This window comes from Amblyomma mixtum, chromosome 7, assembly GCF_055824585.1.
Source record: "Amblyomma mixtum isolate Tamu chromosome 7, ASM5582458v1, whole genome shotgun sequence".
NCBI classification, from domain to species: Eukaryota; Metazoa; Arthropoda; class Arachnida; order Ixodida; family Ixodidae; genus Amblyomma; species Amblyomma mixtum.
The window spans coordinates 29,266,862-29,280,037 of NC_143018.1; the positions used below are offsets into that span (position 1 = coordinate 29,266,862).

A 13,176-nucleotide genomic window follows, 5' to 3' on the forward strand; every position below is an offset into this window, starting at 1 on the left:
CAGCCGCGTTCGTTGGTGCTGCGAATGTGACAGAAAGAAAAACAGTGATGGGTACACTGACGGCAACATTTAAAGTAACACCTCCGACATGGTCGTAATCTATGCGGAAAAAAGCGGGTGCAGTGGTTTTCAGTAGTGATATCTAGGCCGAAAAAGTTAGTAGCGGTAATAATCGTTGACCAGATGTAAGCGTCACTCGCCTAGCATCTACAAGGACGAGAAACTAGTTTGACTAGTCACAGCGCTAAGAGAACGTGTTGCCAGCAGAAACAAATCATTCCCTGCTCAATACAAGCTTTGACTCCGGTATCTGCCAAGTGGCTTCTCATTGGTTTGCTTTGCGGAATGCGAGATTTATTTTTGCCGATGGTTGGGCAAATGATTTGTGTGTTTGGGCTTTTTTGCGCATGTTCGGGCGCAGGTACACACTCAGATACAGTGTACACAAGATGATGTGCAGAACGCTCACCAGAGGAGAGCAGGCGATTTAACAAACCGAGACTCAAGCACGAATACCTCCAATGTGAACTTCCCTTTTGATATCCGCTCCGCTATTCCTGTCTTCAGTCCTATTTCAGTAGAAGTACACGTGCCCGAATTCCCCTGTAAACTTACCCCTCCCCCGCCGCGGTGGCTCAGTGGTTACGGCGCTCGGCTGCTGACCCGAAAGAGGCGGGTTCGGTCCCAGCCGCGGCGGCCGAATTTCGATGAAGACGAAATTCTGGAGGCCCGTGTACTGTGCGATGTCAGTGCAGGTTAAAGAACCCCTGGTGGTCAAAATTTCAGGAGTCCTTCCCTACGGCGTCCCTCATAGCCTAAGTTGCTTTGGGACGTTAAACCCCAATAAACCAAACCAAGCTAAACCAAACTTCACCCTCCCTCAGGATTAAACGAGATTGTAGGACATGTCCCTTAGGAGGGCTAAGGATGGGACGGCCCCTACCAGGGACGTGCTAGTAAGTTTGCACAAAGAGAGAGTCCTGATCCAAGGTCTAAATATTACACGCCTGGCGCGGACGTGGTTGTTAGCCTCCTGCTGTGCACGTATCCCGGAACAAGGGCTTTAAGAACAATAGGACTGAGTATCGTTGGTCTAACAGCTACCAGGGAGGAAGGCTTTACCCTATGGCTGACGGGCTACACTAAGAGAAGGAGCCTGGTCAGGTTTGTGATCGAAGATAGCTTCCACGACCTTATGTAGCATATTCACTGCCCCATCTTACGCCACAATGCAAGTCCTCGGAACAAAAAGGTTGGGCGCCGCCTAATTAACCTATTTCCTCCACAATGAACACTTTGGTGCACATTGTATGTAGCGTCAGAGACTTTCTGTGAATTCAAATTTCTCACGACCTATAGAAGTCGTCACTAATAATGATGATAATTCCTTGAAGGAGGAGGAGGAGGAAGAGGAGGAAGGAAGGCGGCAGGTTAACCGGTAAATGAAACCAGTTTGAAATACCAATAAAACTGTTGAGTAAGACGAGAGACAGACACTACACCGGTTTCTGTACAAAACATTTATTATACTTTTATGTAAAAGATGCATCCACCAAACATGGATGCTCGATGACCTGCTGTCTGAGATATCCTTAAAGAAATTAAAACAATGAATATCCCTACTAGATCACTGTGTAGATACCGTGTAGACATTGTGCAAGCAATCGTAGACATCGGCGAGTAACACTCTGTTGAGTTTGTCTGAGCGCGTATATAAAATCGTTACACAACAATTCTATCTTCAACAGGCCTCGTGTCAAATACGCACAGAAACCGGTATCTGTCAAGCTTCTTCTTTCGGGCCTCTTTCTATGCCTGGCCGCGCACAAAATATAAGGGCAGTTGTCTGATCACAAAATACGAAGGGTGCAGTCGAGCAAATAAACGAGCATTGAATGTAAGTGAAAGCATCTAGGTCACTCGCTCACTTCCTTTAGTAAGCTAAATCTTGCCTCTGCTTTCCGCAGCCTATGAACAAATCGCCCCTACATTGTTCGGACTTTCTTTCTGTGAACACAGTATTCTAGTAACTGCGCCACAGCGAGCCTATGAGACCAATGCTGCGAGATTCACTCTTCCTGTCTGAACTCAATTACCTGGGACAAGCTGGCATTTGGAAAGATATTTTGCCAACATTCATTTGCGATGAGCCTCAGCGAAGTTGCATAGCCCAGTGTGCCAGCAGTATACATCCTGCGACATGGCAGTTAGATAGGCCTGCAGTGCGAACATATATTAAACGCACGATTAAAGAAGTACAAAAAGCAGGGTAACAAAACATGGTCCAATTTGTGCTCTCTCCAGCACCGAAGGCCGGACTTTTTTTTAATTCTTGGCCTTCGGCCCCCACATACCGCAAATACCATAGCGCAGAGAACTGATGAGAACAATACCATGCAAAGGTACTTGCAGAACAAGAACATCTCGCTTTGGAGAGCTAAAGTTACAGAGTGGTTTGTTACCGCTTGGCAATTGTCTTCATTGCTCAAAAGAAGCGACAACGAACCCCTTGTGTACATAATTTCATTTAATGATTTTTTCTGGTTGGGTTCTATTCGTTTCGTTCGCATTTTATACCTGCGTAATACTGTATTTACAATACGTTATCGGGCCAGGCTACTCTGTTTCTTTTCGCTGTTGAAGAGAAACATGGAAGAATCAAACAGACGATATGAGTCACACCTTCAAAGCTAGTCATACTAGTATGAAGACTGCTGCGTATCGTAACGCACCCAAGAATTCTCCACCTAGCCTGCCGAAACGTCTTAATAAAAGAATTTTCTTTCCAAGATCCCCACTAGCCTACAAGTGAGTGTTTTTAGAATCGTGGGCGCCTGATCCTGATATCACGTCTTTTCTGATCTTGCGCTTAGTATAGACTGAAACCAAGAAGCCAATTATCAGGGCCAAGACGACAACAACTGCCGCAACAATCACAGCAATAACCCATTTTGCCAGCCCACCTCCGGACGAAACCATCAGCGGCGGAGGCCTTTCAAACGTAACCCTCGCGATGTTGGACACCGCTGAGTAGAGTCTTTGCTCATTCCAGACTCTTGCAGCGAAGTAGAAGTCATGCACGGAACTGTTGTCGTCGGCGCTGAGCAATTCCTTGGGTAGCTCGAATTCGAGCCGCTGTCTGGATCCGACGGATGCCGCCAATATGTTTCCTCCCGCGGTGCTGATCTCCAGCGCAGTGTCGAAGTCCTTCACAAGACCTTCCAGTTGCGGGCTCACCCTCAGCTCGATGCGGGAGGCTGCACGTGTGATAACAACACATAAAGGGGCTCTGAAGGGAGCTCTTAATGTTGCTGCGGTATGCATAGCATGTTAAAGGACTCCGCATCACAAATATCCTCCACTAAGAATTTTTTTAATGCGCTTTGGGGAAGCTGAGTTATCTGTAGTTCACTTTTGAATACAACAGCTTTATCTTGCCGGTACTCACCTATGGGGAAGAAACGTGGAGGCTAACAAAGAGGGTTCAGCTTAAGTTAAGGACAACGCAGCGAGCTATGGAAAGAAAAATGATAGGTGTAACGTTAAGAGATCGGAAGAGGGCGGAGCGGGTGAGAGAACAAACGCGGCTTAATGACATCCTAGTTGAAATCAAGAGGAAGAAATGGGCTTGGGCAGGACATGTAATGCGAAGGCAAGATAACCGCTGGAAGTTTGCTGGGTACGGTTGCCGAAACTGGCAAAGGGCAGGGTTAATTGGAGACACATGGGAGAGGCCTTTGCTCTGCAGTGGGCGTAGTCAGGATGATGATGATGATGATGAACATTTGAATTTCTATGCTTTCGCGCCTTTCAATTCTAGAGGCCCGTGTACTGTGCGATGTCAGTGCACGTTAAAGAACCCCAGGTGGTCGAAATTTCCGGAGCCCTCCACTGCGGCGTCTCTCATAGCCTTAGTCGCTTTGGGACGTTAAACCCCACCAAAACGAAAACCAAATCTCTCCTCTTGTGACTTTTGCACACTGAAATATCGGCGCTCCCCCGTGGGCCCCTCCCGCTCGGCCCGTACGCCGGCTGCAAACACGCGCGCGGGAGTTGCCCGGGGGGCGGAGCTTCTGGCCACGGCCATAATAGATGCGTGACGTCAGAAAAAGTTGGCCCGGTGAACCAATGATAGCCCTCCACTGCTAACGTAACGATCGCTGCATGACGCGTTGTGCGCAGATTTGGGCGAAAACCAGGCACCGCTGGTCGCCCCGAGGCGTAGAAGCGCGTATTTTTTAAAATACGTTGTCAATGATCGGCTCGCTTATGAGGTCTCGTACGCGCCATGAACGCTCGTTGGCTTATGCTGCAAGCATATTAGCCAATCTCAAACACCCTTTTCATGTCACTCTAAGTAATATAACGATTTAGTGTCAGACGATGAAGTAGACGCCTGATCAGCATTTGAGCACACTGCATAATTTGTACATTTTTGCAACATCAACCGTCAACTACCCAAGCGATTATTGCTAAAATTAATCTTTCGAATTTCTTTCTTTTTAATTAATTATATTTGATTTTTTATTTACAGCATCTGCTTGCAGGTAATTTACCTGTAGCAACATTTCTTGGAAGAGACATTTAGTGGAGAGGAGGTGCAAGCTCCGATAAGGAAAGCGATAGCCCGCACGATACTTGAGAGTGTTGCTGCGAGTAGCGGTTGCGCTGAAGCGCGATGAAACCAAGAAAGCGGTGACGATACCGTGCGCTTCGCCGAATGACCTGCAAACGATGGGAGCTAACCTTGGCATATAACATTTACTGCAGCTGTTTACGGCAGTATACGCATATTCTGCAGCAGTATGATCGCACGAGGAATGGGCTAGCTAGGAACTCTTTCCAAGCGGGTTGGCAAGGCAACATACAGCGCTGACAGCGCGATAGGAAAGGAATTGTAACATATTTCGGACTGTAATTTCTCTACCTCATCATTTTTATTGCTCATATTTTGGACATTTCTTGTATATTTGTTTTCGATAAGTGCATATAAAAAGCAAACTACACTGCTACAGCCTAAGTAAACCGCACCTGATACTCTGCAGACGGCATTTATATACTCGCCCAAACGTGTCTAGCACATGATATCCTTTAGTTGTTTAATATAGAATACTTATAGCTCCCATTCCCGGCAAACTACGGCGAAAGTGAGCCATGAACCGCAGAGGAGCAGTGCAATTGGCTCCGAAACCAGCGCCTGTCCTGCGAACCATTTCATGCTCATAAAAAAGCTCTCGCCGACCAGTTAGGATGCATAGGTTTTCTGTTTTGAAGGGTGAAAAGTAGATGGGCAGTGAGAGAGCGCAGGTACGGCGTTGAAGCCAGCTTTTTCGTTACTTCATCTATGCAAGGAGGTCGATCCGGATCCCCCCCCCCCCCCCCCCCCCCCTACTAATTTTCGCTTGAATTTCATCAAACAGAAGTAGATCCATAATATGTGCTCCTCTCCTTGTATTTGTTAGCTTTACATCGATCATAGCCCGTTTTTCGCTCGCTCTGCCATGCTCAGTCTCGTTGCAAGCTTTTCATTTAGCGTCCGAATTACCATAGCTGTGTGCTCACCATTGCCAGAGTTCAGATGGGCTCCTGGGCATGTCCAGACCATGACGACTATGTGCGTCCCGTTGTCTGTCACAGAGGCGTCCTCCACTTTCAGGTCCTGGATGGAACCCGGCGGAATTGTGGAGGTCTTGATGTCTTGTGTGAGACGGAACGAGCCTCCCTCTGCGTGTCGCACGAACGCGGGCGCCTTTTCACTGGGCACAGTGTTCGGTTCGGCGTCCTCGATGTCCTCGTCCACGTAGACGAACTTATCGAGAGGAATGCCCCGAAAATATTCTGTCTGCACGGGCGCCGCAGTATTGGCGGGACCTGCGGAATATGAAAACAGCGCAGAACTCATGGGCGCTCGTCGCTAGCACTACGAACGAAACGGAGGTCAGAAAATCCCCGCAGCATGCGTTTTAGTAAAAGGCATACGTAAAAGCGAACAAGTTAACATTCTTGGAGACCTTGTTGACACTGTTCTAAAGAAAACATCAACGGAAGGACGCAGACACAAAAAGGGACAAAGAAAAGCGTTGGACTTGCAACTGGAAAGACGCATATAAATACCCTTCAACAAAGTGCTACCACATGCGCACACCATGCATCACACGTACGATAACAACGAAAATAAAGATAAAAATTCTCGTCACCGCATGATAAGTTATCTACGGGTTCTCTAAAGTGCTTAAGAAGCGATACTCTTTTTTGATACAATATCACAGACGTGTCACTAACACAATTACCTTTGTTTTTGATGACCTGATATGCCTCCGAAATATCGCGTTGGCCTTTTGTTTTGCCTCCACTCATAATGGGGGTGTTCTTAAGCAAAGATGTCAGTGATGCTCCCGGCTGTGTTTAGGCAAACTATTCCCATCTTCAGAAGGCACGGACCTTTCATGTTCTCGTAGCCGAAAGCTCAGGCACCGTTTAGTTTGGCCCACATATATCTTTCCGCAAGATAAAGGCAAACAATAAATGACTTGCGTGGCACAGGGAACGTACTTAAACTCGTGATTTACAGCGCCCTGCGAATTTTCTTTCTTACCAATGCATCTGCACAAACTAGATAGTTCACATGGGGCTGAAAAAAAAACCTGAACGCATTGGAGATTCGCGACTTTCTTGATGTTCTGCGAAAGCGATGCGCGAAAACATAACTTCACATTTTCCCGTCCTGCTTCTATCTGCCGGCTCCGTCTGTCTCGCGTTAACTATCTTCAGGAGCTTTTCGGAAATACCTTTTATTATGTGCATAGGGAACCCTGCTCCTTTCATACGTTGCTCTTGCTGCAGAAAACTATCTGGCATGCTGTGGTAACAGCTTTTCTGCAGCGCGTCAAGAAACCGAAGCTCTCCATGCTTCCAGGGACATGACGGCGTCTTATATATTAGAACTGGGTTCCCATTATACAGATACATCACCTGCGCAAACCGCACGCTTTGCTGCCGCTGTTCAAGTTTCAGTTACGGCTTGAGCGCTGTATGTTATGATCATGGCATTCTTTCGTATCAAAGTACGGGGGTCGAAAGAGTATAACTGACTAAGGTTCTCGCGGGCTGTAACAGTTAATGCAACCTACCTTTATTTTTCTCGCTTAAACTCTGGGAACCTGATGCGGAGCTAGCTAATAGCAACTACAGTCTGAGTGAATGGTTTACCCCATCACGAAGCGCCAGTAACATCTTTACTTCGGCACAGTGAGGTTGAGCTGTCGATACGTCTGTTAACTGTGCTGCCATGTTGTTTAGAAATAGAGAAAACAAACTAGAGGTGGCCTACAATCACCAATGAATGACTTCGCAATTAAGAGTTGGGAGTATTACCTTTTCCCACTTTGTTACTTTGCGCCGTCGCATCTGCTGCGCAGTAAGTTACATTAATATGGCAGAAGACAGAAAACGCATACCTAATGACTGCGGCGCAGGAAGACCTCCTGAAGCCTTTCGCCCTCGAACAATGACTGAATCATTGCCGCTGACAATGCGAGCCGACACCGAGTAACGACCTACGCCGTCGAACTCCGTGAAGTATCCGCTGTAGATTCCATCGTTGGCCGTCACATCAGCGCCTGCAGAGATATAGATCTAATGAGAGGCTATATACACTGCTCAAAGATGTCCCGAACCCGTTGGGGTAAAGCGCGTCACCGATAGCATACCAGACCAAATGCGAGGTCACTTCGTACTGAAAGTTCTACCTAACGGGGCGAAATGTAAGTTCGCTGACTCATCACTACGGCTTGTGCTTCCGTAGTGTCGCCGTCGTCAGTTATGAACGAACGTTATGTTCCTACATGTGCGCCTAAGAAAGAGAACGAGGCGGTGGAAACGGGCGGTGGTTGACCAGGCAAGTGACCTGGTTTGCTATCTTCCGCGTAGAGGAAGTGAAGAGCGGATATAAATTGGATGGAGAAAGGAGTCCTACGGTAAAATTTATGTGTGGTGAAAGTAAGTAAAGGATTTGAATCACAGCCTACACCCCAGCCATGATGCCCTCAAAGAAAAATTCAGTTCCTGGCATCTTTCATGGCCAAAAGAAACGTCTTCCGCGCATGTCTCCTTCTTTGATCCCAAAGGCATCAACATTATTTTTTAAACCACACCCTTAGCCTACGGGAACCATTCTTCTATGGAGGGAACGTAGTCACTGCCATTTCTAGGCACTATAATAAGGCCAGTTGCACTCTCCAATAGAATACTTTCGCCGTGAATCAGGCAGGTTGCTAACCGTTCCTTGCTTTCTAGCATTTGGTTTCCGCGAGACCTAAATCAGCCGGAGACGCGGAGTGTGATGCAAGTGGAGCCATCTGCTGCAAATGCCAACAGTCGCTAGCAATGTCTACTCGACTACAAACCAAAGTATATTAGATGCTAACTGCGTGTTCAATATTTACAAATATCTTGCCAGTGAAATAGTGGTGTGTGGAGAGAACGCTGCTACCGAACCATAAAAAGTAGTTCATTCACAGCGATTACAGAAGCTATAATGGTACCAAGCCGGGTGTGGCATAGGTATTTCCTTTCTTCGACCCTCGTCGCATCCAGTTTGCTACAAGGTACAGAACACTGCCCTGTGCTACTACTAATCTGCAGCATTCACCCAACGTCTCGTATGATTTCGGCATCCGATTATTCCCCGCTGACTTCCTAACACACCCTGCTATCACTGACAGCAGTATTACCTTAATACTGCAAGATGAAATGAACTAGATACAATCATGGTGCAGCGCATGGTTCATGTCCATAATTTTCAGTAAAACCTCACTGATTACATTTAATCGAGCGCAAATCCTGCGGACAAGTACTGTTTCTCTCCTTGAGAAAACTTCATGCCGTAGCGGAAGGCTCGAGGAATTTTTACCACCTGGGGCTTGAACTAACGTGCACTGACATCGCACAGTATACGAGCCTCTAGCTTTTCGCCTCCATCGAAATTCGGCCGCCGTGGCCGGGATCGAACCCGCGTCCTTCGGGTCAGCAGCCGAGCACAATAAGCACTGACCTTCCGCGGAGGCACAGTTAATGTTTAATCTATGTGGTAAGTTGGAGGGACGTTGTGGATGTGCTAGGGGTAAGCATGCGGCATAGGCGAATTTGTGAGAGAGAGGTAAATATGTAAATATGTACAGAGAGAGCTAATATATGTAAGATTTCTTGACTGGTGGAGTGAAACATTGAGCTTCAGTAAGATTACGCTGATTTGGAAGTTATAATCCCGCAAAATAAAATGACAAGCCGTGTTCTGAATTGCTCCGAACGTGTCTATTAAGGATTTCTGATGAGCTGACGAGGTGGTTGAAGCGTAGTCTAGCGGCCGTCCGACGAACGTTATGTAGGTTTTTTTGCGTACGTGAGAGGCTGTGCTTTGTATGATGCGGTGAAGGAACCCATATAACCTATAGCCAGACTATGTCTTGCGCACGCATTTTAGCGCTCAACACATGAAAATTGTGTTATCACACTAGCTCACGGCCTTTCTGACCGCCTCAATCAGGCTAAACGAGTTTTCTCGCAATCTGCGAATTCTACTGCGCATCTTCACACTCCCTTTCTCCAAGCAGCCAAGGACTGACATCGCCTCTCATCCTGACGCGGTTCATCCCACTATTATTGCACACCTCAAAGCGTTCACTGCAACAGTTATCGATATGGTTTAACGACCCATCTCTGCTATTATAATTCGACAGCGGTCATTGCAGGTGTCAGTAAAAGAATAGGTAAGCAAACTAAAAAAAAATTCGCTGTGGCTTAGCTTGGTTAAGCCTGGTAATTGCGAAAGCAATATTCGTACCTACGCCATGGTACAGCTGGTAGTGTAGCTGGTGGTGGTGCTTGTGGTTAGACTTGTGGTGATGCATCGGTTATACAATGCAATGCAATCCAATCCATTCCAACCGAACCCAATCCCATACAATCCAATCCAATTCATTCCATTCCAATCCAATCCAGTACAATCCAATCCAATCAAATCCCCTCCTATTCAATCCAATCCAATCGAATCCAATCCAATGTAATCTACTCTAAGCTAATGTAATCTAATCTAATCTAATCCAATCCAGTCCAGTCCAGTCCAATCCAATCTAACGTAATCCAATATAATCCAATGTAAGGCAAATCAAGGTCAAATGAAGGTCAATGGTGGTCACCGCCGCGGCACGATGGTGGTCACTCTGCAAAGTGCAAGTAGTATTGCTTTCGCAATAAAATCCTAATTGGATTGAAGCCAGTGGCGTACCGAGTCCATCGTCGAAGAGCTCCACTTCGACCTCGTAAGGCGCCTTTGGCCTGATGACGGTGGCCGTGACCCTGGCGTGCAGCACCACGTTCGGACCCTTGGTGACCTCGGCGTAGATGACCGCCTCGGACGCTTTCGCCACCTCGGTCTTCTTGAGAAAGGCCCGCACAAGCACGGGCTCCTCCGTGGAACCGCTGGCCAGGGAAGTGGCACGGATGTGGACGACAGCCTCGCGGTCACTCAGCCTGTGGGACACGATGAGCCTCCAGGTGCCCGGCTACGTAAACACGTGAATGTGAAAAATCGGTCAACGTTGATCCGTGTTTGGCAGCGATTTGTCGCACCGCGAAGTTATTATTTGTCTGTTCGCTAAAGTGGTTATTGATTTATTGCTTGTTCAAGAATCTCAGCTCGTATACGCGTATATGGAGAGAGCCCGTAGAGTAATTGAAGCCATGACTTTTAGAGAAATATTACTCGGCCCAGTTTCACTGTGGTTGCATTGCCAACAATTGCAAGACGCAGAACACTTATCAAGCGGTCGCCGTTCATACGCACGGGCAGGCAGACAGTTTTCGCTGAGAGCAGATTTGCAGCGATAAAAGTTTCATTAATCGCTGCGAAATGACATGCATATGAAAATGAAGCATTTTGACCTTTTTATATACAGGCGACAGGTGACAGCGCCCCGGTGAAATTAATTGGTTAATAATTTTTTTCATTTACATTTCTGTTCAAGTAGCAGTTTGATTCCAAATTAGGGGAACTAATTTTATCAAGACTAGCAACAAAAAAGTGGTATCTTTTAAAACAACGCAAGCATCTAAAATTTCTCTCTTTGCCTGCAGGCTGTAGTGTAGTGGAGAAGGCACCGGTTTCGAAGGAGCGTGATCTTTGATTGAATATCGGCTAATAGACAGGGAGTCGAGAACTTTATCTTTTGAATGGGGGGCGGGGAGGCGTCAAGTTGGTTCAGTTATTTGTGTATTTATTCTGTTTTATTGAAATATTTAATATTTTTTTCTTTTTGTCGATATTTCACATTGCACTGATTGCACTGCTGAAAACATTATTTGTTAATGTATATACAGCTTCAGTTGAAATTGGTAGCTTAATAAAGATGCACACCTGAGTGGAGACAACTGCTATGAAATTTTCATACATAGTTTGTTCTAATTCTGCTCATCATGCCCATGAACAAGGGTACGAAAATAAACGAATTCTGTTGGGTGATTATTGTTCTATGTTGTTCAAATTAAATGCTTTACGGTTTGATAGCAATCCAGATATCTCAACTCCAGTGCCGTTTAAATCGATAACATCCTAAAATTCAACACTTTGTCAGAAATCTGATCTGCGTGCAAGCAGTAGGAGACACTGGGTGGAGGGGTTTGATGCTGGCCACTCGGGAGAATTGTTGGGGACGACGACCGCCTCCTTTGCTCTTCCTACCCTCTTCATGTTTTCGACTTCCGGCTAATGACCGTGTCATGTACCCGTTTTTCTGTTTACTGAAAATGTTTTGAGCCAAACGTTCATCCAAAAATTCTATCTGGAGTCAGGCACAGAAACTATTTCTTGTCAAGTTGTAATGCTGGCCTTAATGCAGCATTGTGGGGTTACTGCAGCCCTCTGGACAAGAGCCAAGTTCATGTATTTGTGACCTGACCAATATTCTGAGTAGACATGTTTAGCTACGGATGCTTGCTGATTCCGGCAGAACTTCCTACCGTGCCTTGAGCTCGTACATGCACGTACGTGGCGTTACATATGAAACGCTGAAAAAAAAAGTAATTACATTTCGATCGGGAAACCATTACAAGGTTGTTGTACACAAGCTCATCACTTATTGCTTTCTGCGAAGTGCAGTATGCGAATAGTCATCCGCAAATGCAACTGGTGCCATCACCTCATTCGAACAGTTTGAAATTCTTCACAACACTTTCTCCAAAACACACACGTGTGATTCATACAAAAATTTAGCCCGTAAGCCAGGCAGTGCAATAGTCGTGACTATTAGATGTCCCCACCATAGAAACAGCCTCGACCGGATATCAAAGAGCTCTTTGTTTGTGGTTGTGATTATTTTAAAGCGCAATAAATGCCCCCTTAAAAGCAAACTGATATCTACAAAATAGTTTTCTCAGATTGTGGTAGCCATACTTTTATTTCCAGAAGCCGGTGAAGCGAAACAATGAGATCTTAACTCCGCACGTTAGTATTCAGGAATTGGTCTCTGGCGTAGAGTTGTTTGAAACGTGTGAGATGTTCAAGCGTGGTTTTCTGTATCATTTTTTGAAATAGGAGTTCACAGTCATGCCTTTGGTAGCTGTCCGTCATTCACATACCGTTGCTATTCCCGGGATCTTGAAAGTTATGTATTTGCCGGACATCGCTGGGCCGGACTCCAGGCAGTCCTGACAGTCCTTTCCGTCCGGGTAGCGGAGCTCTACATTGAGGTTTGCTGCGTCATCCGAGAGCACCGAGATTACGGTCTCGTTGCCCACGTCGGCGTCGACGACGATCTGGAACTCCTGCTTTTGCACCACTTTAGCCGATTGCTCGAAAACCTGCGGATAAGAAAATGTCACAAATATCATTCAGAATACGAGCCCTCGATCGTGCGACGAATACCGCGTGGTCAGAAACGCCATTTTCCTTGTTTGATTTCATTTTCATCTGGGGGTTCCTATTTCCCGATACGAGAAATGCCTTTTTAATGTTGATTTCACATTATAGACAACACTCAAACCATTGTAATTGCGGTGAGCTAAGAGAGCATCAAGAAGGTAACTTCCAAAGTTATTTTCCGGCCACGCCAAAACGCTTCTGTGCTTCTCAGTCATAGATATCAGCGCATGCTCACAGCTATCAGCAAAAGGAGGGTTATG

At 46.3% G+C, this 13,176-nt stretch overlaps 1 protein-coding gene across 5 annotated transcripts in view; it reads right to left on the minus strand.

Annotated features, from left to right (window-relative positions):
• Positions 1–1,505: 1,505 nt before the first annotated feature.
• LOC149335489 (calcium-activated chloride channel regulator 1-like) overlaps positions 1,506–13,176 on the minus strand; it is a 38,328-nt gene continuing 26,657 nt past the window's right edge. For all 5 annotated transcript variants that reach the window (XM_089552161.1, XM_089552157.1, XM_089552159.1 and 2 more), the window contains 5 exons: positions 12,634–12,855; positions 10,286–10,562; positions 7,458–7,619; positions 5,563–5,871; positions 1,506–3,257 (listed from right to left, as the gene is read on the minus strand). In XM_089552161.1, the coding sequence (XP_089408287.1) occupies positions 2,803–3,257; positions 5,563–5,871; positions 7,458–7,619; positions 10,286–10,562; positions 12,634–12,855 (1,425 nt within the window). In that variant the 3' untranslated portion in view covers positions 1,506–2,802. The remainder of the gene's footprint in view (positions 3,258–5,562; positions 5,872–7,457; positions 7,620–10,285; positions 10,563–12,633; positions 12,856–13,176) is intronic.